This window comes from Pleuronectes platessa, chromosome 10 (genome assembly GCF_947347685.1).
Source record: "Pleuronectes platessa chromosome 10, fPlePla1.1, whole genome shotgun sequence".
Taxonomy (NCBI): Eukaryota; Metazoa; Chordata; class Actinopteri; order Pleuronectiformes; family Pleuronectidae; genus Pleuronectes; species Pleuronectes platessa.
In genome coordinates, this window is record NC_070635.1 from 26,986,361 (window position 1) to 27,010,805 (window position 24,445).

Below are 24,445 nucleotides of genomic sequence, written 5' to 3' on the forward strand. Positions count from 1 at the left end.
ATCTGTTTTATTTGATGACACACCATTCTGAACCAAAAGCAATGGTTTTGAATCATCTTCTCTGGCTCTATATTCTGTAGCAGTTGCTGCCTTGTCGCTTTATAATTCAGCCCAAGGTGACCTTTATTATTTCACATCTTTTACCATTTACAGCACAAATGCAGAGTAAAAAAATCCCCTGTAGTCCTCTGCACCCTCTTCTCCTGCCATAGTTATCAATGCCTTTGTTCCAGAATTCTGCAGTCCAAGGCAGATTGCCCCATCAATACACTATCAAAGAAGGTAGGCAAGATAATAATTCTGCTGCTATCTGTGTGCTGTGAATAAGCTGTCTAGAGGTGTCCACAGTCAACACACATACACTAATACATATTTTTTTTGTATCTGCACACACACCGAATAAGCTGTCTCGAGACTCTGTAATGTAATCCAGTACATTTACAGACACACAGCGTTATCAGTAAGAGAGGAGGGATTCACTACAGCAAGGAAGATATTACTACATCTAGTGTATCTCACCTCGGAATAGTGTTACTCCTATGATTAAACTCTGGCCAAAAGAAAAGTTGGCTTCAAGTAAGACAGGACAAACCAAGGCCCCTCCCAGTAAGAAAACTTTACACTTCACTGCACAAAACCACGTTCTAATTCAACAGCAGTCCAACACTGATTAACTTTATTATGTTAAAGTCATCGACATAGTCCATCATCCATAACTTGAAGGGACAGGTCGGCATCCTATCACAGGCAAACATTCACACCTATGGTCAAGTCTCCAATGACCGTAACCCCAATCTGTATGTCTTTGGAATGTGGGAGGAAGCCAGAAAACCTGGGGAAATCCTTGGAGGACGTTTAAACTTCCCACAGAAAGACCTTTGTGCTGTGGAGTAAAACGATTATTGTCAACTGAATATAAGTGACAATCTGACTAAATTGAACTAATCATTTAACTTATCAAATTAACCTTGCAAATTAACAATATATGCGCATCTCAAATGAGTTACGTAGTCTACAACTCCCACAATGAATATGCACTCATCCTAGTATGATCATAGACCACAGGGACAAATATGCAATGAGTAAGCATTGCAGTGCATTTGGCTGAGCTTAATTTCTTAAAGTTGTCTAATTTCAAGGAGACAAATATTTGTTTACGTTTTTCCCTTTTCTAAAAAAAATTCTGTGTATGTAAAAGGTGCAAAGTTTCAAAGCACAAAGTCTGGGATTAAGAGAGCTTCTCTCTCATACAAAAAATACACTGCTCCTAAAGCTACCGACACACTTTGTCCGGCAGATACTTTCATATCAGCATGCCTTGCAGCTAGTCTGACATGTCCCCTAACTATAACGCGGGGTTCACACCGGACGCGGAAGCGACGCCGAAGCGACGCCGAAGCGAGGCGTAAGCGCAGCGCCAATCCTCTGGCTCCCATCCACTCCCATGTTAAACTGCAGCGCTGAACACACCGGAGGCTGAAGCGTAGCGTTGTGCCGCGGCTGCCTAGCGCCGTGAAGCGATCGTTTCGGCGTCGAGTCTATTTTTTCCGCTTGACGCGAGCGTATCGCGACAGGAAACACACTGAAAAATGATTTTAAACGATATAAATGACATATTTTATATGATATAAATGATCAAATATGCATCCCATACTTTGTATTCACGTTCTGTTGTCTTGGAGTTTTAATTTTACCACTTTTACCAACCACATTATTTAATGTCCCCCTCTGCCCATCCACTACAGCCACACAAGCAGTCATAAAGATAAAAAAGAGAGAGGGGGGCTACGTATTCTCCACATAGGCTTGAGTGGAGAATACGTAATTTACCCTCGACACCGACATTTACCGGAGCTAACAGCGGAGAAGTTCTTCAACATGGATGACATTAAATTAATCATTGAAGTGGAGAAGTAACTTGAGTTGTTGATTCTCAGCATATGTTGTATAAAGACAACACCAAAAAAGACACATGTTGGGACGCTGTTGCAGTTAATGTTGGAGCAACAAGTAATTATATGCTTGAAAAAAATGATTAAATGCCGTTTTTACTGCAGGCTGATAACAGCAGAAGTATGTGATATTATTAGTAATGCGCGGCGCTTCGGCGTCGCTACCGCGTCCGGTGTGACCAGCCAAGTGCCGGCGCGCCAGGGATTAGCGTTTACGCCACGCTTCGGCGTCGCTTCCGCGTCCGGTGTGCACCCGGCGTAAGGCAGGTAAAATAAGAGTGAAGGCCATAATTTCGTACACGGGCTGGAAGTTGTTGACCAAGGCAGGTTGCTTATTCTTCAGCTATCCCTGATCAATCCTGTGACTTAAAGGTAGAGGATCGTTCACTTCCAACTTCAGTGTGGATTCCACATCCTTTGCCCAAATAACCTTCATGGGTTCAAGACAAACTCACAATTTTTAGGTAATTTTCTGTAATTATTCTGGACCAGTGCCCAGATATTGGAGACATCTTTTATTGTAGCTTTGTCATCAGTGTAAAAAATCTAAAACAAAAAGTCTCTAATTAGAAACTAATAATTAGTTCTCCATCTTTGCCAAGATAACAAAGAATGCTCCCAACAGCCCATATGTCCCTGAAAGTCGGTACCTTGTATATATCATTTTATAGTAGGCATACTTGACTCTCAGGCAGGAATTCAGTAGTCCCACCATCACTGACACGGGCTCCACACTGCCAGTGTCTTTAAGCTGGTTCCTTTCTTTTTTTTGCTGAATATTTTGGGACCAAACATAAACAAAACATAGGAAAATCCTCACCAAGTCTGGACCAAAGAACTCTCTCCACCTCGACTCTTTGATCCCTGCCAAAAAGCTGCATCTTAGTGTAACCCGGTTAAAAATATTAAGTAATATAATTTCTTCCAAGCATATAAATAGTGTGATTAAAAAGGTTGAAATTCATTAAAATACTATAGAAGTGTTAAAACAGTTAAAAGTATATATTATGTGTTTATTGTTTTATTTGAAGTATAATGTATCTGTAAACGTAATATGTACCAGCATGTATGGGGTTAATTGAGATGGGCCGGAACCTAACCTCTGAGGTTGTTTCGGGACGGGAGGAAAAGGGCGGAGCGAGCAGAGAGAGGACACGCGGAGTATGTAAGAAGAAGAGTAACGAAAAGAGACTGTTGTACAGACGTTGAGTGACCAAGTCGTGGAGGCGTTCAACCCGGACTCTCCAGAGGACTCAGTGGTGATTTTCCTGTGGGTGTGAGTGGATTACTCAAACCGTGAGGACGACGTGAAGCTAGAAGCTAACACAGCGGCTAGTTTAGCTCACAGTGACTGTACGAGTTAGCAGCAAGCTACCTATTCAGCAGTGACTGTGGGGAAAGGAGCGTGGAGCTGCAGACGACGAGCGAACACCGCGACATCGGCAGTGACGGGGTTTCGTTTCCTCCGGACGGATCTTCTCCTCAACTCACCTCTTCTCCAACCACCAGCCCATCCCAAGCGACATCCAGGCCTGCACCGATGCACTAAAGGGGTACCCAGGTTTATTTGAAGTAAAGTAATAAGTGCCGGCTTTAGTTATCAGGTGTGTGGGTCCACATATTGCATTTCAGTGAATTTGAGTGAATTGAAGGTTCTGCATTGATATTTTTGGGTTAAAAAGTCTATTGATATCTGTGAATATTTGTGATAGTGTTTCACTAAAACAGAACAAAGGATATTTTTATTTACTGTGTTTACCTGAAAAGAAGAAACAGGGTTATTTCAGTTATTACATTTCTTGCAAAAGAGGTATAATTCCTTTGTTGTGTTTCCTGTGAAAAAAGGGACAATTCAGAGTTTTTACCTTAAAAAAGGGGAATTTATTGTGAAGGTTTAACGACAAAAAGAACATTTATATTTTTATTTTATTGTTATATTGCATTAATCATTGCATAAGTAAATAATTGAGAACTTATTTTCTTAAAACCGTGTGTGGTGTATTTCATTTACTTACCTTTAATACACAGAGACCTGAGGGGTGAACATCTTTATGAAAAACAGGTTAAAGGTGAATTTATAAGTAAGTTAAAAACAGTTCATGTGTGTACTTTAAAACAAAAAAAGAGAGATTCAAAACTAACATTAAAACTGAGTTAATCAGGGTTAAAAATAGTTGATAAAGAACCCAAAAGCCCTGCCCTTATCACCATGACTACCAAGGGGAGCGCTACATAAAATGGAGGCACCGCTGGGATTATTTTGGATTTCTCATTAAAAAAAAAAAAAAGTTAAAGCGTTAAAGGTAAAGTAACTAATTAAAGTGCTAACCTAACTTACAAACAGCATTAACATGGAAAGAACAGAACTAGTGTCAGAGTTAAAACGCTGGTGCCGTGGTGAGGGTTTGGATGAGACACATGCGATTATGACCATCGTCCCAGAAGAAGTAGAGATCAGTGCAGTTGAAGCAACACTGGAAACTATCAAGTCTTTTGGACGAGTGCGTGTCCGTGGGAGAAACTTCAGTGCAAGACTAAACCAACGGATGGTTTTGTGTGAGAGTAAAGAGACTGTGAATGAAGAGAGTGTTCCTCCTGAGGTTAAACCAGATGATGGTGGAGAGGCGTGGCCTGTTATCATCATAGGAAAGGCTCAGGCAGCTGCCGAAGAGTTTAACAGTAAACTGAAAGGGTTGCTGCAGGCTGAAGGTAAAACAATGGAGGACCTCCAATCATTATTCCCCAGTACACCCCCGCCCACTAACTCCACTGAATCTATCCTTCGCGCTGTTGGAGATTTGTTGGACAAGACAACTAAGCCAGCTGATGGAGGGAGTTATGGTCGACTACGCATGTTCTCGGGAGCCCTACCAACGCTGCCAGGTGAGGAACCATTTGACCATTGGCTAGAGCAGGCATGGCTCATGGTGGAGGAGACTGAATGCTCTGACAGAGAAAAAAGACGCAGAATTATTGGAAGTTTAAAGGGACATGCACTAGAAATTGTGAAAGCAGTGCGACACACACATTCTGACGCCAGCCCAAAAGAGTACCTGGAAGCTCTTGAAAGTGCTTTTGGAAGTGCTGAGTCCGGTGATGATCTTTACTTTGCTTTCAGATTAATGCAACAGCAAAAAGGAGAGAAACTGTCAGATTTCCTTCGACGCTTAGAGAGGTCTCTAGCCAAAGTGATTCAACGAGGTGGTCTTCCTGCGAGCTGCATGGACCGAGCCCGACTGGAGCAACTGCTAAGAGGTGCTATCGATTCAGACCTGATGCTGATCCAGCTGCGCTTGAGAGAAAGGAAGGCTGTACCCCCAAGCTTTCTACAGCTTTTGACTGAGATTCGTGCTGAGGAAGAGTATGAAACTTCTAGAAAGAAGCTCAGCGCCTCAGTACACCAAGTGCATGTTAATCAAGAAGTGGATACAGGGCAAGCAGAGATCCAGAGTTTAAAGGCGGAAATAAAAGAACTGAAATCAATGGTTGCAACAGTGGTGACCCAATCCACTCCAGTCAAAGAGGATTACAGGGAGGCTACACCCATCCATTCACCGCCTGGCCCCGAGAACCGACAGGACGCCGAGCTGGCTGCATTGAAAAAACAACTGAAAAGACTAAAGCAGAAAACTAGCAACGCGATGTCTGAACAGGACGCTGCAGTTTCGACCATGGAGGCTTCAAAACAATTCTCCAACTCACCCAAAGGAACACCGAAAAAGTCAGAGGAGAATTTCTGCTATAGGTGTGGTGAGAGCGGACATTTTGCCACCAAGTGTCACAACCCTGAAAATCAAGCCAAGGTTATCAGAAAGCTAATTCATGCTTTAAAGATGACAAAAGACAAACAGCAGTCTGGTGGTTCCACCGCCAGTGAAGTAAACTGTGGGGTCAAGAAAAGTGCAGTTACCGCATCGGAGCCGGCTGGCATCCCTGAAGGCTTGGTTGGTCCACCCAGCATCGTACCTGTGAAAGTAAATGGACACTGCTGTGACGCCTTGTTTGACAGTGGGTCACAGGTTACCATTATCTTCGAGTCTTGGTACCAAACCTACCTGTCTGATGTTCCCATACGCCCTGTGTCTGGTTTAGCTCTGTGGGGATTAAGTGAATCCGAGGGCAGTTATCCCTACCGTGGGTACGTAGTGGTCGACGTTGAATATCCAGCAAAGGTAGCAGGTGCCGACCAGACAGTGACCATCCTTGCTCTTATCTGCCCCCAGCCCAGAACTGCAGACCAGACTCCGGTCATTGTGGGGACCAATGCCAGTCACATTCGACGTCTTGTGCAGCAAAGTAAAGACAACGGCATCGACATCACACAGACACTGGGGATACAGTGTTACAGAGACAACACAACCACAGCCCTGGAAGAGGATGATGATATCGGCTGTGTGTTATGGCAAGGCCCTGGCCCACTGACTCTGCCCCCTGGTGGTGACTGCAGTGCAGTCTGTAAAGTCGAGTACAAACACCAAGTCGACAAACAGATCCTGATGGTGGACTCGTCTCCCCTAACGCCACTCCCTGCTGGTGTGCTACTTCAGCCAATGGTGGTGCCCAGCAAAGACGTGAACGTCAGCCATTTCAGAATCTTGGTCCAAAATGAGTCCATGACAGAGACAGTCATACCAGTGGGAACAGTTATCGGGCATATGTATCTGACAGATGCAGCTACTCACCTTTCTCCGTCCAAGACAGCTGACAACGAGTTTGACCCGAATCTGATCAACTTTGGAGACTCACCTGTCTCTGAGGAGTGGAAACAGAGACTCCGTCAGAAGCTATCCACAAGGTCTCAGGTGTTCTCGCTTCACGAATGGGATGTCGGATTGGCGAAGGAAGTAGAGCACACGATCCGGATGTCAGATCCACGGCCTTTCAGAGAGCGCTCTCGTCGCCTGGCCCCAGCTGACCTGGAAGACGTGAGAAAGCACATTCAGGAACTGTTGCGTGCGGGGATCATCAAAGAGTCTCGTAGTCCTTATGCATCCCCAATTGTGATTGTTCGCAAAAAGACTGGAGCTGTGAGAATGTGTATTGACTACCGATTGTTGAACAGCCGAACAATCCCCGATCAGTACACAACACCCTGTATCGATGATGTGTTGGATTCGATGACCGGAAGCAAGTGGTTCTCCGTTCTTGATCTGCGGAGCGGTTATTACCAAATTGCTATGGCTGAGGAAGATAAGGAAAAGACGGCATTCATCTGTCCGCTGGGGTTCTTCCAGTTCGAGAGGATGCCGCAGGGGATAACTGGAGCCCCAGCCACCTTCCAGAGATTAATGGAGAAGGCTGTGGGTGACATGAATCTGCTGGAAGTCCTTGTCTACCTCGATGACCTGATTGTATTTGGCCGAACTTTAGAAGAGCATGAAGAGAGACTTCTTAAAGTTCTTGATCGTCTGGCAGAGGTTGGATTAAAAATCTCGGTCGACAAATGTCAGTTCTGCCTCCCAAAGGTAAAGTACCTTGGACATATCGTGTCGGCAGATGGAGTATCGCCTGACTCATCCAAGATAGAGGCAGTTACCACTTGGCCACAGCCTACGCACCTGAAGACTCTTCAATCCTTCTTGGGATTTTGCGGATATTACCGCCGTTTCATCGCCAATTATGCAGCCATCGTCAGGCCTTTGTCTGAGCTCACAAAAGGCTACGCTCCAACCCAGAGGGGCAAGAAACCGGAGAAAGACAACACAAAGACTTACCGCAAAGAGTCCGAGCCTTTTGGTGAGCGATGGGACCTGTCCTGCACTGAAGCTTTCCACAAGATTATCCACTGCCTTACCCATGCACCTGTTTTGGCCTTCGCGGATCCCAACAAGCCATACGTCCTGCATGTAGACGCCAGCTTGAAAGGGCTTGGCGCCGTCCTATATCAGGAGCACAGTGAGGGTCTGAGGCCCGTTGCCTTCGCCAGTAGGAAGCTGAAGACATCTGAGAGGAACTACCCCGTTCACCAGCTGGAGTTCCTGGCCCTTAAGTGGGCGGTTGTGGATAAATTCCATGATTATTTGTACGGGGTCAGATTCACCGTACGTACGGACAACAACCCGCTCACGTACGTGCTGTCGACCGCCAAGCTCAGCGCTGTGGGGCACAGATGGCTCTCGGCCTTATCTACCTACGATTTCGATGTCCAGTACCGACCAGGCAGACAAAACATAGACGCAGACCTGCTCTCGAGGAACATGTCTGATGAGAGTTCCGAGGAATGGACAACCATACCACAGTCTGGTGTGAGATCCATCTGCAAACGAATCTGCATCCCTGGTACTGCGGGCAGTCCACCGAGGTACGTAGATCAGTTGGGAGTTTCTCCTGAATGCGTGCCTGATGTCTTTGCATTCCCGATTCACCTGGAGTTGAAATCCTTGGGACAGATGTCTAATCAGGAGCTGATAGAAGCTCAAGAGGATGATACAGCCATCCGACTTGCCATCCAAGCTGTTAAAAATGGAAAATGGCCGGAAGAAAATGGATCTAGCCCAGAGAGCTTTCGTCTTAAAAAAGAGATGGGGAAGCTAATGATGAAGGACGGGCTACTCCATCGCTTAAGCAAGCGGCCCTCCGGAAAAGAACAGACTCAACTTGTCCTACCAAGCGGGTTCAGAGAACTGGTGTTGAAAGCCACGCACGATGATCTAGGACACCTTGGTATTGAAAGAACTACAGACTTGTTGAGGAGCCGATTCTTTTGGCCGAAGCTTGCATGTGATGTTGAACAGTATATAAAGAACTGTGGAGCGTGTGTCACACGGAAGACCCCTTGTCATAGGGCAGCACCTTTGCATCACATTTCGAGCAGTGGACCAATGGACCTCGTGTGCATTGATTTTCTTTCAATGGAACCAGATTCTGCAGGCATCGGAAATGTTTTAGTGGTCACGGATCATTTCACCCGTTACGCTCAGGCGTTCCCTTCCCGAAATCAGAAGGCGCAAACTGTGGCGAAGATCCTGGTGGACAAGTACTTCCTGCATTATGGTCTGCCAACAAGAATCCACTCAGATCAAGGGAGAGACTTTGAAAGCCAGCTGATCAAAGAGCTTCTGCAGATGATGGGGATCCGGAAATCACGGACTACTCCTTATCACCCGCAAGGAGATCCGCAGCCCGAGAGATTCAACAGAACTCTTCTGTCCATGCTGGGAACCCTGGGGTGTGAGAAGAAAAAACAGTGGAGCAAACATGTTGGCTACCTGGTTCACGCCTACAACAGTACCAAATGTGACGCTACGGGGTATTCACCCTATTTCTTGATGTTTGGCCGAGAAGCAAGACTTCCCATAGACTTGTGCTTTGGAACCTCTCCTGATGGCGAAGCTGATGGTTGCCATTCTCGCTATGTAGCCAAGCTGAAAGACGACTTGCACAGGGCCTACAAGCTTGCTTCCGACACAGCCTACAAGACACATCAGAGGAACAAAAGATCCTATAACAAAAGAGTTGTATTTCAAACCCTGGATATCGGTGACAGAGTGTTACTGAGGAACTTGGGACTGAAAAGAAAACATAAACTAGAGAGTCGTTGGAGTTCTATCCCTTACGTGGTTATAGGAAAGATGCCCAACCTTCCAGTGTACAAAGTGAAACCGGAAGATGGAGGAGGAGGAGTCAAAACTCTCCATCGTGATCATCTCCTTCCAATTGGACAGTTGGTAAGAATGCCGACAGTGGATGTTGAGAACAAGTCACCAGCCAAAACAAAAGCAAGAACAAGAGCTGAGGCACAAAAGAAATCGAAGAAAGTCTTACCTGGAATACAGGAAGTTCTTCAAGAGATGCAAGAGAGCATGGATTCCTCTTCAGATGTGGAGTATTATGGACCTGAAAAATCCTACAGTACCTACCTGAAAGAAATCCTGGGAAAAGAAAGAGAAACTGCTGGACAGTCAAACCTCATCCAAAATGATGCTGATTCTTCTCAACAGTCAGATGGAAATCCTGCTGAGGACAGCTTGTCAGAGGAAGAAAGTGTGGAGGAGGAAAACTACAGTGTGAGAGAAGAGGAGGGAGATCAAGATTCTGAAGAAGAAAGTGATCCAGAGTCTGATAACCCTTGCCACGATAAGCACCCAGAGACAGTCACTAAGACAAAAGTGAGTAGCAAACCTGAAAACCGTCCAAAAAGAAAAGTGAAACCAGTCATCAGATTAACTTATGATGAGCCTGGTAGAGCTAAAGATCAGCCTCTCACTATTATACATAGAGGAGTTGTCATTAAGATTGGCAAGAGTTAATTCAAACAAGGTCATGCACCCTTTCCACTAGTTAACGGTTAACTTAAATAAAAAAGTTCATTATGGTTTGATGAGGACATCAAAGACATTTAGAAGGGGGAGGGTGTAACCCGGTTAAAAATATTAAGTAATATAATTTCTTCCAAGCATATAAATAGTGTGATTAAAAAGGTTGAAATTCATTAAAATACTATAGAAGTGTTAAAACAGTTAAAAGTATATATTATGTGTTTATTGTTTTATTTGAAGTATAATGTATCTGTAAACGTAATATGTACCAGCATGTATGGGGTTAATTGAGATGGGCCGGAACCTAACCTCTGAGGTTGTTTCGGGACGGGAGGAAAAGGGCGGAGCGAGCAGAGAGAGGACACGCGGAGTATGTAAGAAGAAGAGTAACGAAAAGAGACTGTTGTACAGACGTTGAGTGACCAAGTCGTGGAGGCGTTCAACCCGGACTCTCCAGAGGACTCAGTGGTGATTTTCCTGTGGGTGTGAGTGGATTACTCAAACCGTGAGGACGACGTGAAGCTAGAAGCTAACACAGCGGCTAGTTTAGCTCACAGTGACTGTACGAGTTAGCAGCAAGCTACCTATTCAGCAGTGACTGTGGGGAAAGGAGCGTGGAGCTGCAGACGACGAGCGAACACCGCGACATCGGCAGTGACGGGGTTTCGTTTCCTCCGGACGGATCTTCTCCTCAACTCACCTCTTCTCCAACCACCAGCCCATCCCAAGCGACATCCAGGCCTGCACCGATGCACTAAAGGGGTACCCAGGTTTATTTGAAGTAAAGTAATAAGTGCCGGCTTTAGTTATCAGGTGTGTGGGTCCACATATTGCATTTCAGTGAATTTGAGTGAATTGAAGGTTCTGCATTGATATTTTTGGGTTAAAAAGTCTATTGATATCTGTGAATATTTGTGATAGTGTTTCACTAAAACAGAACAAAGGATATTTTTATTTACTGTGTTTACCTGAAAAGAAGAAACAGGGTTATTTCAGTTATTACATTTCTTGCAAAAGAGGTATAATTCCTTTGTTGTGTTTCCTGTGAAAAAAGGGACAATTCAGAGTTTTTACCTTAAAAAAGGGGAATTTATTGTGAAGGTTTAACGACAAAAAGAACATTTATATTTTTATTTTATTGTTATATTGCATTAATCATTGCATAAGTAAATAATTGAGAACTTATTTTCTTAAAACCGTGTGTGGTGTATTTCATTTACTTACCTTTAATACACAGAGACCTGAGGGGTGAACATCTTTATGAAAAACAGGTTAAAGGTGAATTTATAAGTAAGTTAAAAACAGTTCATGTGTGTACTTTAAAACAAAAAAAGAGAGATTCAAAACTAACATTAAAACTGAGTTAATCAGGGTTAAAAATAGTTGATAAAGAACCCAAAAGCCCTGCCCTTATCACCATGACTACCAAGGGGAGCGCTACATTAGTGCAGATGTGATAGTTTGCTTTTTTTTTTCACAACCTGGTGTTTGTCCAGCTGAGTTGCAAAAGAAAGCAGCTGCCCTCCTCATTCCTGCTTCTCCTACACTGCCTGGGTGATTAACAGGGAAGGGAAACTGTATTCAGAGCCCTCACTCCATTGGTCATGCTGGTTTTCTGTAAAAGCTCTTAAGGTTGGTGGCAGGGTGCCACAGACTTCCTCTACAACTCTGTTGATGAGCCTGATGGAGTTGACTTTGCTCCTCTTTGCCAGGTCCTCCACAGCTGTTGCTGTGAACAATATCAGGTGACCAAGTTTGATAAAGTCAGCCTCTCTGAGACTGGCTCACTGGGGATCAGACTCTTCAAACAACCACAAGCCAGGAGTCTTTTCTGTATTACGTGTAGCTTTGGATATTTGCCATGCCTATGTACCGAGCTGTTAAATGTTGTCAGGCCAGTGAGATCCAGAAAATCTGGCTGCACTAGGAACAGTTGTTTGCCATACTCCAATCGGCTGGCTCTCCTCAGCAGCATACGAGCTGTGGTGATCCAGCTTGGACCACAGTGGTATATCAGTTTTTGTGCAGTTCACAGTTTAAAAGATGCCATCTAGCCAGATTGTCAATTATTCCCTGGCCTTCCTTAGCCACAGGTAGGTAAAGGACTGCGGCCCAAACCCTGTTCTTTCCAGACAAGAAAAAGTCCATGGTTGCCGTCTGCATGTCCTCCGTCAGTCCTCTTGGTGGTGTAAGAGCAGTTAGTCTGTGCCACAGACTCAAGGTGACCAAATTATTGGCAACCAAAACTCTTCCCATATATGACAACTGGGGTAGCAACCATTTCCATCTAGACCAGCGGTCCCCAACCTTTTTTGCGCTACGGACCGGCTGGATGTCAGACAACAACTATTTTCACGGACCGGCCTTTAAAGGGTGGCTACAGACCCTCACTACTGAGGCCCTCTGGTATGGCCTTTGGTGACATCGGAAGAATTAATAAAACGCAGTTCAGAATCAGATAATAAATAAAACGGAAATAATGTAAGTGGTTAATTCTTTCTGTGCGGCCCGGTACCAAATGACCCACGGCCCGGGGGTTGGGGACCACTGATCTAGACAACTCATCGCACACTTGTTCTATCACTCCCTCCCAGCTTTTTGTTTGATACTTCAGTGCCTAAACTCAACCCCTCCTTCCCCCACTCAAGACATCCAGGCAGACTGGGTACTGCCTGAATCTCTCCTGACCCACCAACAATGCTTCACTTTACCCCAGTTCAATCAGGAGAGACTTGGTTTTTACTTTAACGAGTTTATTTTTTACAGTGCACAGAGAATGCGAATATTTATAGTCTTTGGCATTTTAGACCCCTGTGTGATGTCATCAGGATTAAAAGGGGGTGGAGCAGAACGTCTTACAGGAAAACCCCCCCCAGGGGTCTAGACACTGGTGGTGGTTCATTGGTCAATCGTTTGTTTAGATGGTCCATGTATGAGCATTGTCTTATTGGACTTCCTAAGTGTGACATCCCCTGTCCTTAACCCTCACAAGAGTAAGGAAAAACTACAAAAAACCCTTCTTGAGGGAAAAACGTAGAAACCTCAGGAAGAGCCGCATGCGAGGGATCCCTCTTCCAGGATGGACAGAAGTGCAATGGATGCCACGAGTAACAGTCTGTTGTCAGGCAGTCAGCTGCCACCTTAGTCCGTGATCGGTTGTTATCGGGATCCAGAAGAGGTGATGAATGTTCTTCTCAGGACTGGAGGAGATTGGGGTGGAGGAGGGGTTGTGCGAGTCACTGCATTGACACTGCTGAGGAAGAGAAGAGAAGGGATTTTTAAAGTTTGACAGCTGCTGTGTGACTGGCTGAAGGAAACAGCGCGGGCCTGATTAGATGATTGGGAACACCTACGATCAGCTGACAGCATACAGGTTAAGCCCTCCCATGGGCATTCCCGATATTTAGGACCGCCCGCAGTCAGCTGATCTGAGTGGGGTTTTAAGTCTTCCTTACTGAACTTACGCTGAGCTCCATTTCACCTGTGCAGTAGAAGCCTTATAATCAAGAGAAAGTGTACTGGGAATCGGACAGCCTTTTGTTATCCCTCGCTGTACAGGGATGGTTGACTCAGCCCCCCGCCCCATCTTCACCATCACTGTGCACCCCATAAAGTAAGTACTTTGTTACAGTACTTAAGTAGTTTTTGGGAGAATCTATCCTTTCTTTGAGTATTTATTCTCATCAGGACTTCCACTTTAATCTACTACATTTGAAAAAAGATATACTTTACTCCATTTCATTGACATCTGACACTTCGTCACTCCTTACAGATTCAAATCAGAATTTAAGTCCAATATTATTTAACCCTCAGCATCTGGGGTTCAAAATTTGTAAAATTATACAGTATATATATATTTTCGTTATATTTTTTCAGTCAAACTGATATAAAGCCTGGAGAGAACATAGTTTTGTTTGTGTTTAAACCTACTATGATAAGCACTTTGCATTTTTGATTGTAGTACTTGTACTTTTACTTTTGATACTTAAGTACATTTAATATGAGCAACTTTAAGACTTTGACTCAAGTCATTTTCTTACGGATGCCTTTAACTTTAACCGGATTCACCTGAGTCAGTAAGATATCTGTACTTTTACTCAAGTATGGCTTTCAAGTACTTTACACACCATTGGAAATTGTATATTATAACATTTGGACAAATCAATGACATCTTGGATTAGAAATATTGTGGCCAGCGCGTGTGAAAATAACGAGGCTTGCAGAGAGAACTTTCTTTCAACACTTATGAATCCGGGTTGTTGTTGACTTTATACATATTTTTTATGTTCAGTTTAATTAAAAAAAATGAATTTGTTAAGTTAAAATACTTTTTTTAAATCAAGTCAAAGTAATTGTGCCTCTAGTTAACTTTACAAAATAATAATGTTTTGAACAAGCTCGAAAAAATGATGTAAAGCCAATTAGGGTCGAGATATTTCCTACATCCAGAAGGTGGCAGTAATGCAATGCCAGGTGCGGTAAATACCCGAAGAAGAATAACTCTACACTGCATGCTCAGAAGGATCTGACCGGAGTTCAAAAAATATTTTTTGGCGGCAAGCAAGTGGAAAGAGGTAAGACAAATTTCTTAAAACTTTTTTTAACCTGCAGAATTATTTATATTGTAAATATGGGGTTTGAAAAGGTGTATCGTTTTTTTACGGAGTTGTACTATAGTGTGCCTCGCTATGTTTCTATAATTGTCTGAATTCAAGTTAATTATTACGTTATTACTAAAATCCATCATCTTCCTGTTGCTACATTAAAAACAAAAATGTATCTGGGCGAATCATCGGGAAGTTTTTATTGTGAAGCAACGTAAAAAGGAAAGGCTATGTATGCGCGGGTTAAAGATACATTGGAGCTAGCGGACTAGCATGTCATTTATTGAAAAAAAAACACCGGTAAGTGGCTGTAAGCTTGAGGTAATATTGGCACCTCATATACGTTCAACGGCTGTAAATTGCGCTTCTTTTGTATTCGGCCTGTATGTTACGTTTGCAGTGTTACAGTCTTGAATGAAAAGCTAATAGCCGAAAGTTGTGCTAGCTAACCGCTGTATACTAACGCAACTCGTGTTGCCAACCTCCCTGTAAAAACTGAATCGTTCCGTTATTTGACACCAGTTAATACGGAGCACGTCTTCATTTAGTATTTTCTCCCGGCCGGTTTGTGTGACAAAGATGTGGGAAACCCTCCTGCGCTGCCCTCCCTTCGTGTTTCACCTTACGGAGAGGGGGGGGGGCTAGAATCGGGCATTGTACTCTGCCCACCCAACAGTTCAACTTTATTCTGTTCCATTTGAATCCGCAAATCACGGTTATTTAATTCGCCCCGTCAGAATTTCCTGTTTTCTTTATTGCTGGTTAGACTCAGTTGGCAAAAGATGTCGCATCTCTCCTCTCCTGGAGCGAGGCGGAGTGATCTCTCACACACACGCACACACTCAGGAGAGTTAAGTTTCGTTTTGATGTTGCCTTCAGATGCTGTCGAAAAAACAAAACACTTCACAGGGGACAAGCAACTTTAACTTGCTTGTCCCCTGTGAAGTGTTTTGTTTTCACAAAACCAGGTGTTCACAGTTTGTAAAGCAAACCAGTTTCTTAAACGTTTATAAACACGTTTTAATTAAATGAATGACACATGTGGAATTACATATAATATAAATATAATGTTCTGTTTGGTTGAAACGTCTTCCATTCACATCCACTCACTGGAACGCATCACCTGCATGTGTGCTTCCGCGAAAGCACAAAAACGTTCGGTGGCACTAGTCTGTGTGTGGCAGGCTGCAACCCTATTTTAATATTTTAGAATTCTAATGAAAATGACAGACATATTCTTAAGAAATCAAAGTTTCGTGTTTTTTGTAAGGGTTCTTATTATGATGCTATAATATTATATAAGTGGTATGAAATGCTTTCAAAATGATGACAATATCATTTATCAAAATCCTTTCAGGGAAAACTATTTTTTTTAAACTAATGGCACTCTCCATCCTTTTGCAGGTGAATTTTATCATCAACCATACGTGTTTTTTTAGCACGACTTCCCAAAACTTTATATGTAAGTATTTTATATGTAAACTATTTTTTAATTTATGTGAAAATTATGCAAAATTATTTTTTACAATGCTTAATGTTGGATTAAAGGAGGCATATTTTAAAGACATAGTTCACAAAAAAATTAAATGAATTTCATTTGGTTGATGGCTCCTTTTTTATGTTGAATTTCAGATTGTAACTGTGACAACCTTCTGCCTCCTTCATTGAGCTGGCACTGCTGAGCCTTCATATGGTATGTTAACAGTTAGACTTTTCTTAAGAAAACTGTTATATAATCGGGCATTATTATAGCAAAAATATTTACAAATGTCAAAACCACTCACACTCTTCACTCCCTCTGGCTCCGCTCAGGTGCTCTGGTGTTTAATCATTCACATTTGTTTAGTCTTTTTTTCTTAATTTACAGATCTATTTACACATATACTAATTTGCATACACATTCATAAATATCAATACCCTGGTTTTTTTCCTTTATTTTTTCTTCTGATTTCGCACACCGAATCCGAATAACTATTTGCAGATTCCTGTCAAATTCAAAAATCTCAGTACACATTTAGAGAATATTTCATACATTTACAAATCTCATTACATAGATTCATAAACAGACTCTCCACTCACATTTGTAAATAGGTTTGCTGCAATCATGGCCCCATAGTTTTACAATTGAGGTTTACTTTGCTGATATCTCTATTTTGTGCTTTTTTCACCCCAGATTGGAATGTGGCATTGTAAAGGTTGCAGTTCAAAGACTTCTACTAGGGGCCAGTTACTTAAACATTATAGGTTAAAACATCCACATTATGGGCGCAGGCACCCATATCCTTGCCCATATATCAATTGTCCATGTACATTTAAATCATGGAATGCACTTAGGTCACATGTCTGCAGAGCTCATCATAGAGAGACATCTCGACAAACATTATCATTGGCCACATTCACCTGTCATGTTTGTGGGTTCTCTGAAGTTGCCTCTGAAAAGGAGTATTTTGCACACGTACATTTGCATCTCAAAGCCAATGAAACAGTACCTTGTATGTTCAACAGTTGTACTTTCACGACAAACATTTACGGGACATTTAAATCGCATAAAAATAGAAAGCACCACGGCTACTCTTCCAATAACTTTAAACCTGGCATAGTTGTAGTAAGAGACGGGTTTGAAAGTGCAAGTCTTTCACGTGAAAATGAATGCAATGAAATATTGGAAGAACCCGAGCTAGAGGAGCAGTCAAGTTTTCAGACAGATGTCTCAGAAAATTTTGAGGAAGTGATAGAAGAAAAATTTGCAGCAGTGTTGCTTAAGCTGGAAAACATACTTCATGTTCCCAGCAGTGCAGTTGATGAACTTTTACAGGACTTGCACTTCCTGATGAGTTCTGCATCCCTGACTCCATTAAATGCCATTGTTTCAGATTTTTGTACTAAGCATCATCTTGATCTGAATGCAGCAGAAATTGAGGAACTGGCCTCTGCTGTCTGCATCTCTAACCCCTTGATAAAATCAATTGGGGATCAAGGCCCATTTTGCACTGCTTTTAAGCGGAAACAGTACTTCAAAAACAAGTCCCAAGTAGTTGAACCAGTTGAATATGTTTTGGATGGAGAGCGCAACCATACCTACCAGTATGTACCCCTATTGCAGTCACTGCAGCAGCTTTTAAGCAAAGACGGTATAACAGATGATGTTGTAGAAAACTATAGTGCTCACTCAAATGAAACGTCACAGAAAGAGTACAAGTCATTTCAGGATGGAGAGTTTTTCAAACAAAATCATTTCCTGTCTGCAGGGGAAATGAGAATATGTGTGACCCTTTACATTGATGACTTTGAAGTGTGCAACCCCCTGGGCACTTCCAGAAAGAAGCACAAACTTTGCGCGATATACTGGATTTTGAGCAACTTATCCCCAGGCCAGCATTCGTCTTTATCATCCATCTACTTGGCATTACTGTGTAAAAGTAGCTACATCAAAGAATATGGCTATGGAAAAGTGCTTGAACCTCTATTGCGTGATCTGGTTGTCTTGGAGGAGCATGGGGTGTTTGTCCCACAAATTGGAAAAAATATTAAAGGCACAGTACAATGTGTGGCAGCAGACAATCTGGGGGCCCATGGCATTGCAGGCTTTGTGGAGAGTTTTTCAGGAGAATATGTCTGTCGATTTTGTAGAGGACGTTCTAGTGACTTTCAAACCCAGCCGGTTCTGTCTGGTGACTTTAGTCTTCGATCCAAAGACAGACATAAAGAAGATGTTAAACATGCAGTGGAGAGTGGAAAGCCATGTGTTGGAGTGAAAAGGCCATGTGTGTTGACAGAAAATCTTGCTCATTTCGATGTAACAACTGGATACCCCCATGACATACTTCATGATCTATTGGAGGGTGTTGTTCCAGTAGAACTTGCACAGTGTCTGGGTATTTTAATATCCAAAAAATACTTCTCTTTGGACTCTCTAAATAAAGTGATTCTCAGTTTTCCCTACAAAGGAGAAGATAAGACAAACCGTCCCCATATTGTGCCACTAGCTTTTTTAAGGAAAAACACAATAGGTGGCAACGCAGCGGAAAATTGGACTCTGTTAAGATTGCTGCCTTTCATGGTTGGAGATGTTATACCTGATGGTGAACCGGTGTGGGCGATAATATTGGATTTAAAAGAGATAGTGGAACTTGCTGTTGCCCAGATCCACACAGAAGAATCCATTGGATATCTTCAGTTCAAAATTTCTGATCACAGACAGAAATATCAAGAAGTATTTCCAAACCGAAAACTTTTACCAAAGCATCACTACTTGGAGCACTACCCTCACATGATCCAATGTTTCGGTCCTTTAGTTGGAGTCTGGACCATGCGATTTGAGGGAAAACACAGTTTTTTTAAGGAAGTTGCACGTCACACCAAGTGTTTCAAAAACATTGCACTCACACTGTCAAGGAAACACCAGCTGATGATTGCCTATCACATAAACTCATTACGTCCACAGAAACCTGGAGTTCAAGTGTCAAGTATATCAAGAGTTCCTCTTGATGTGCTGAGAGATGATCTATTATTGCTTATCCAGCAGATGTACCCAAACATGGCCGAAATACACATGGCAAAAAGTGCAGACTTTAAGGGGATCAATTATAGAAATGGAATGATAGTCATCTGTAGATTTACTGATGGGCTACCTGAATTCGGAGAGATAATAAGGATATGTGTAGTTCAGGATACATTGAATTTCATTGTCAGGGCATTCTCAGCTTGGTTTAGGGAGCACTACCGGGCCTTTGAACTGCAACCATGTCCAACTCGCAAAATGTCCCTGATATCACATGAAGAACTCGCAGAGAAGTACCCATTACATGACTACTTCATTGGACCCCTTCGACTGGTTACGTTTAAAAGATATCCTTATATCAAAAGCGTATGTTGAATATGTGAGTAATATATATATTCTGTAATTGATGGCTTAATAAGTTGATGTGATTATTTGATGTGCACTTTTTTCTCTCCAGCATGCGCACCTAATACCTGTCATCTTTTCCACTTGGACAAGCTGTATAGTGAATACTTTTAACACTGTGGTAAGATATAAACATACAATCCTGATTCCAAACTTCCAAACTACAAAATGCAATAATTTGCTAATCCTTTTTGAAATCAATTCATCCAAACCGGGAAAGACAGGAAATTCTGAAAAACATTTTTTTTCTGTAAATAAGCCCTCATTCAATTTGTTGCCTGTAAATGTTTTCTTTTAAAACATTATTAAATCTGTGTACTCGTATTTTTGTCTCTTCTAGACCAAAGCGTTTGGATGATGGCTGCCCCAGTCAAACTGCGGATTATTCTTGGTGCCAACAATGCGGAAAAACTGACCATAGAATCGGGCATGCCGGAGTCTGTGGAGGATCTTTCAAATGAGATCAAACGTCAATTTCTTATCGACGGGGACATTAGACTTCAGTACATGGACAGTGACTTTGATAATAATTTTGTTAACCTCAGCCAAATTAGCGATATTCAAGACAGGGGCACAGTGAAAGTCATCTGTATGTCGGATGCTACAGACCTCAACCAAGGCAACATTAACCAGAGTGGGGAAGACACTTCTTCGTCATCTTCTACAATAATACTCTCCAGCCCTGATTCGCAAACTGCTCGATCACAGTGGCCAACAACATTCCAAATCCCAAAGTTTCCATATGATGTGGAGATTCAACTTGAAGGCGCAAACCAGGCCTTCTTATCAGATGGAGTTTTTTTTAACCCGGGTTACAAACTCAAATCGGACATCTTAGAAAGTCTTGCTGAGCAAATCATTAAGTTCAAAGCATATCCTTCAAACTTAGAAATAGAAGATGTTGCTGAAGCTTTAATCAAAGCACATCCATGTTTGAGGGAACAAGGATCATTTAATGGTTTTTATGGATGGAAAATAAGCCTTAAGTACAAGATGGCAAACTATAGGACAAAGCTTAGAAACTTAGGATGCCAAGAACTAAGCATTAATTCGCTTAAGCACAAACCCACAGATAGATGCCAGCCTGCCTATAATGTCAAGAAACCCAGAAAGGCAGAGGTCAACTTTTGTCCTTCCTATCCTGCTGGGGAGACCCAGGACAGCCTTGAGGGTGAAAGATTGGCATTGTTATCTGAGGTCAAGAAGAGACATAACGAAAAAGTAGTCAAAGAGAAGATGGCCAAGACATTTGCATACAGGAGGCAGGAGGTCGTCAGAGACAAGCCAATGTTGGCAGAGTTCAAGATCAGATGGCCAGGACTCTTCACTGTTGCAGAGGTATGAAATGTTTCTAAAATATGCGTTAGTATGCAAATTATTAGTCTCACGACAAGGTTGGATGTTTTAGTAGGTGCAAATAATAAGTTGGGTTTTGTGGAGATTATGTTTTCAGGTGGAGGCAGAATTTGTGAGGATTACTACTGCTCCTCTTGTCTCGAAGTTCCTTGCCCAACTGGACCAACACACTGCTCAGCTCATAAAAGTGTTTGAGAAGAAAGGAGGCTCTGCTGGGATGAAAATCAGAAAAATGTTGGCTCCAATCACACAGGTATATTTTGTTATTGGTAGAAAATATTATGAAACATAAATGATAAGCTCTTGTCAACCGAACTATAACTAGTAACTGTTGTGTAAAATGATCTTTTAAACGTTGTCGTTTCAAATTATATTTAAAATGCATAAATAAATGAAATGGTATCCAGACCTAATCATCTGGGATTTTGTCATCCATTTAATATACTTGTACAAATGTGGGATGTATGTATGTATGTGTAGTCCTAAAGTATTTCTGTATTTATCTGTCTTAAGGATGAAACTGTTGAAAAGAGGAGGGAGTGTACCCTCAGGGCGCTCTGTGTCTACCTGAACGAAGACCCAAACATCCTGTTTAAAGAATACCTGGTTGGTCATTTTAATAGTTTTCTTTCTACCTGTATACACCAAATATTACATTTGGCTTAAGCTAATTGTGTCACATGTTAATGATTTTAGGAGTAATTTACTCCTTATCAGAACTAAAATGTTGTGGAAATAAAAAAATCTGCAGCGTTAGACTACCGCTGCCCTCTGTTTGTATCCCTGTATGATCAGTTTTTTGTTATGTATTTATTTTGAATTCAGCTTGTCAATTTGTACAGATGACATTGAAAAGTTACACTCTGTGATTTCATAGTTTGTTTTTTGTCCTTTCTTTCTCAATTATGTAGAGGATACTGATGCTGTTGAGAGGGAGCTTCAACACATTATTCTCGGCATCTACAGCATCAATGTTGAGGGAGGTGATGCCACCACTTCTCCAGCCGATGTTGGAATAGTGATCGAGGGTGTTGAAGTTCTGCATGACCTGAGAGACATTGTCTCTGCATCTGCACTTATGATGGGATTTATATATGCACTGAACCTTAGTTATCCTAAGGAACTGAAAGCCTTCTTTGAAGTGCTTCAGAAGGTCTTCCTTCAACTTGATGCATCAAGACTTTCAAGCAAGGTACAGATGCTCAAGAACAAACTCTATGAATAAGCAACCATTTGTACGATGCTGAATGTTCTCCAAAATGCTAAAATTAATGTTTTGTTAGATGTTACTAACTAATGTTATTACTATGTTTGTTAGATGTTCATACAAACATAAAAATTGGTTGCTGTTGGACCATGTTGCAATGCAGAGTGGTGGTGATGACAGTGCCTGCCATCAAACACCATCTCAGGTGAACCCATGAGAGAGAAGTGTCTGTGGGGAGTTCATACGTTTGTAATAACAGCAGGAAAGGAAAGAGAGGATTGAACCACAGAACAGTGCTACTGTTCAACTGACAAAGTAACTTTAGAATTTAATTTAATTAAAAAAACTACAGGAAGATGCTACATGGTTTAAGAGACTGACTAAAGAAATGCCTGATAACAGATTATAATGATAAGGAGCTAGTGGAGCACATGGTTAGTGGAGCACATATTCCTGCACATGCATGATGTCATGACTTTAGCTTGCTGTTTGATGTCGGAGGTAAATAGTGTTTGGTGGGTTTTTACAGCTTTGAAACAAATGCTCTGCAGGGAAGCTGGATACTCGGAGGATAGTTTTCGCTCTGTTTGTGGCTGTGGGGATATCTTTGACATATTAGCCACATATAGTCTTTGGATCCATTGTTCATATAAAACGTGGATTATAGCTGCTTTAAATATCAAGGTAACACATTTCTTTAAGTGATAAACTGTGAGTCACAAAAAGTCATTTTCTTCCATTATACCTCTGCAGCACAACACGCTGGGATTTAAGAATACAGTATAATCCTGTACCACAGCCAAACATTTTCAGTATATGCATATTGTATATTTGTAGGGCAACAAAAAACTTGTTATTGTATATGTATCGGTTAACACAGATATATCTGTGATAGGCCATTGTCGGCCGATTGTATTATATATCATAGATATATATATATATATATTCTGCAGCATTAATTAACATGTTATGTTATTTTCTCCACAATGCTAAAATGAATGTTCATACAAATTGTTGTTTGCTGTTGGACCATGTTGCAATGTTTTAATAAAAAGTAAAAAAAAAAAAAATTGGTTGTACCCAATTAATTTGTGTGGAACCAGTTGACAAAATAGGATTATGTTAAAGTAATTCATAAAAATTACATTGGATGAACACTGTTAAGTTAATTGACCTTAAATGTATTATATTACAACTACAAATAAGATATATGTAAACTGTAAATATATTATTTAAGTCCATATAACATAACTTGCTTAAATTGAGTGAACGTAAATTATTTAAATTGGGTGAGCGTAAATTACTTAAATTGGGTGAACATACATAACTTAAATTGGGTGAATGTAAATATATCCTGTTGATCTGAAGTTATGCTTTTGAGTTGGAACAACTCATTATTATTGCATTACTGTAATTCAAGTTTATTAATTTGGATGAAACTAATAATTTAGCTTTCATCTAACCTAATATAATTGCGTGGAACCTGTTGACAAAATAAATTTAATTAAAGTCAACAAATCATTTTTTTGAGTGTAGTACACCGCACGACAGCAAGCTGGCTTAATTATTAAACACTACATGAACGCTTCTCATATGAAAAGTGACTTGACCCATCACAGAAACTACATCAAACAGTCACAGTAGCTACACAAGTGAACTTAAGTAACCAGAAAATTACCACCCAACGGACAAAAATACACTAAACCCACATGATCAAGGTCTGAACATCAACCAAATATCTGTCAAAATGGCTAAACATCGGCAAAACACATAACAGTCCCATGAGCCTTTGCAACCTCCTGTCTGTTGCGGGTGGAAATCAAAGGAGAGGAGTCGTCGTTCTCAAGTTGAAATTAAGCAAGTTTATTCAGAGGTCACAGGTCAGGAAAACTTGGTGTCCAGCAATTGAACATGCATGGGTCTTTAGTTCTACGCAGGAGGCTGCACAGGAAAAGAGGCGCTTAAACAGAGTGCGCACATACAGTGCCTTGCATAAGTATTCACCCCCCTTGGACTTTTTCCCATTATGTACTGTTACTAACTGGAATTCAAATAGACTTAAATAAACTTTTTCCCGTTTGATCAACAAAACATGCATAGTACTTTGGAGGTGCAAAATAAATTTTATTGTGACACAAACAATAATGAGAACAAAAAAGTTG

General features: G+C 41.6%; 1 protein-coding gene across 9 annotated transcripts; it reads left to right on the forward strand.

The window, feature by feature from the left end:
- Nucleotides 1-15,784: 15,784 nt before the first annotated feature.
- On the forward strand, nucleotides 15,785-23,810 carry LOC128448968 (uncharacterized). Of its 9 annotated transcripts, XM_053431881.1 has the most exons (9): nucleotides 15,785-16,276; nucleotides 16,447-16,507; nucleotides 16,988-19,694; nucleotides 19,773-19,841; nucleotides 20,061-21,058; nucleotides 21,174-21,329; nucleotides 21,590-21,682; nucleotides 21,990-22,268; nucleotides 22,395-23,810. In XM_053431881.1, exons 5-9 carry the CDS (start codon nucleotides 20,075-20,077, stop codon nucleotides 22,410-22,412), a joined length of 1,530 nt encoding a protein of 509 aa, XP_053287856.1. In that variant the 5' UTR covers nucleotides 15,785-16,276; nucleotides 16,447-16,507; nucleotides 16,988-19,694; nucleotides 19,773-19,841; nucleotides 20,061-20,074; the 3' UTR covers nucleotides 22,413-23,810. The 9 variants fall into 9 exon arrangements, 4 of the variants coding, with proteins under 4 accessions (XP_053287856.1, XP_053287857.1, XP_053287854.1 ...); XR_008339830.1 differs by having other exon boundaries at nucleotides 16,988-19,681; nucleotides 20,061-21,329; nucleotides 21,988-22,268; XR_008339831.1 differs by having other exon boundaries at nucleotides 16,988-19,681; nucleotides 21,161-21,329; nucleotides 21,988-23,810.
- Nucleotides 23,811-24,445: the final 635 nt, after the last annotated feature.

Bases quoted from the DNA above. Each gene is read 5' to 3' on its own strand.
- LOC128448968 (XM_053431879.1), top strand. From the start codon at position 20,075: ATGATGGCTGCCCCAGTCAAACTGCGGATTATTCTTGGTGCCAACAAT. The intron at 21,059-21,173 runs GTATGAAATGTT...TTATGTTTTCAG, and splicing joins GACTCTTCACTGTTGCAGAG to GTGGAGGCAGAATTTGTGAG. The intron at 21,683-21,989 runs GTTGGTCATTTT...AATTATGTAGAG, and splicing joins TCCTGTTTAAAGAATACCTG to GATACTGATGCTGTTGAGAG.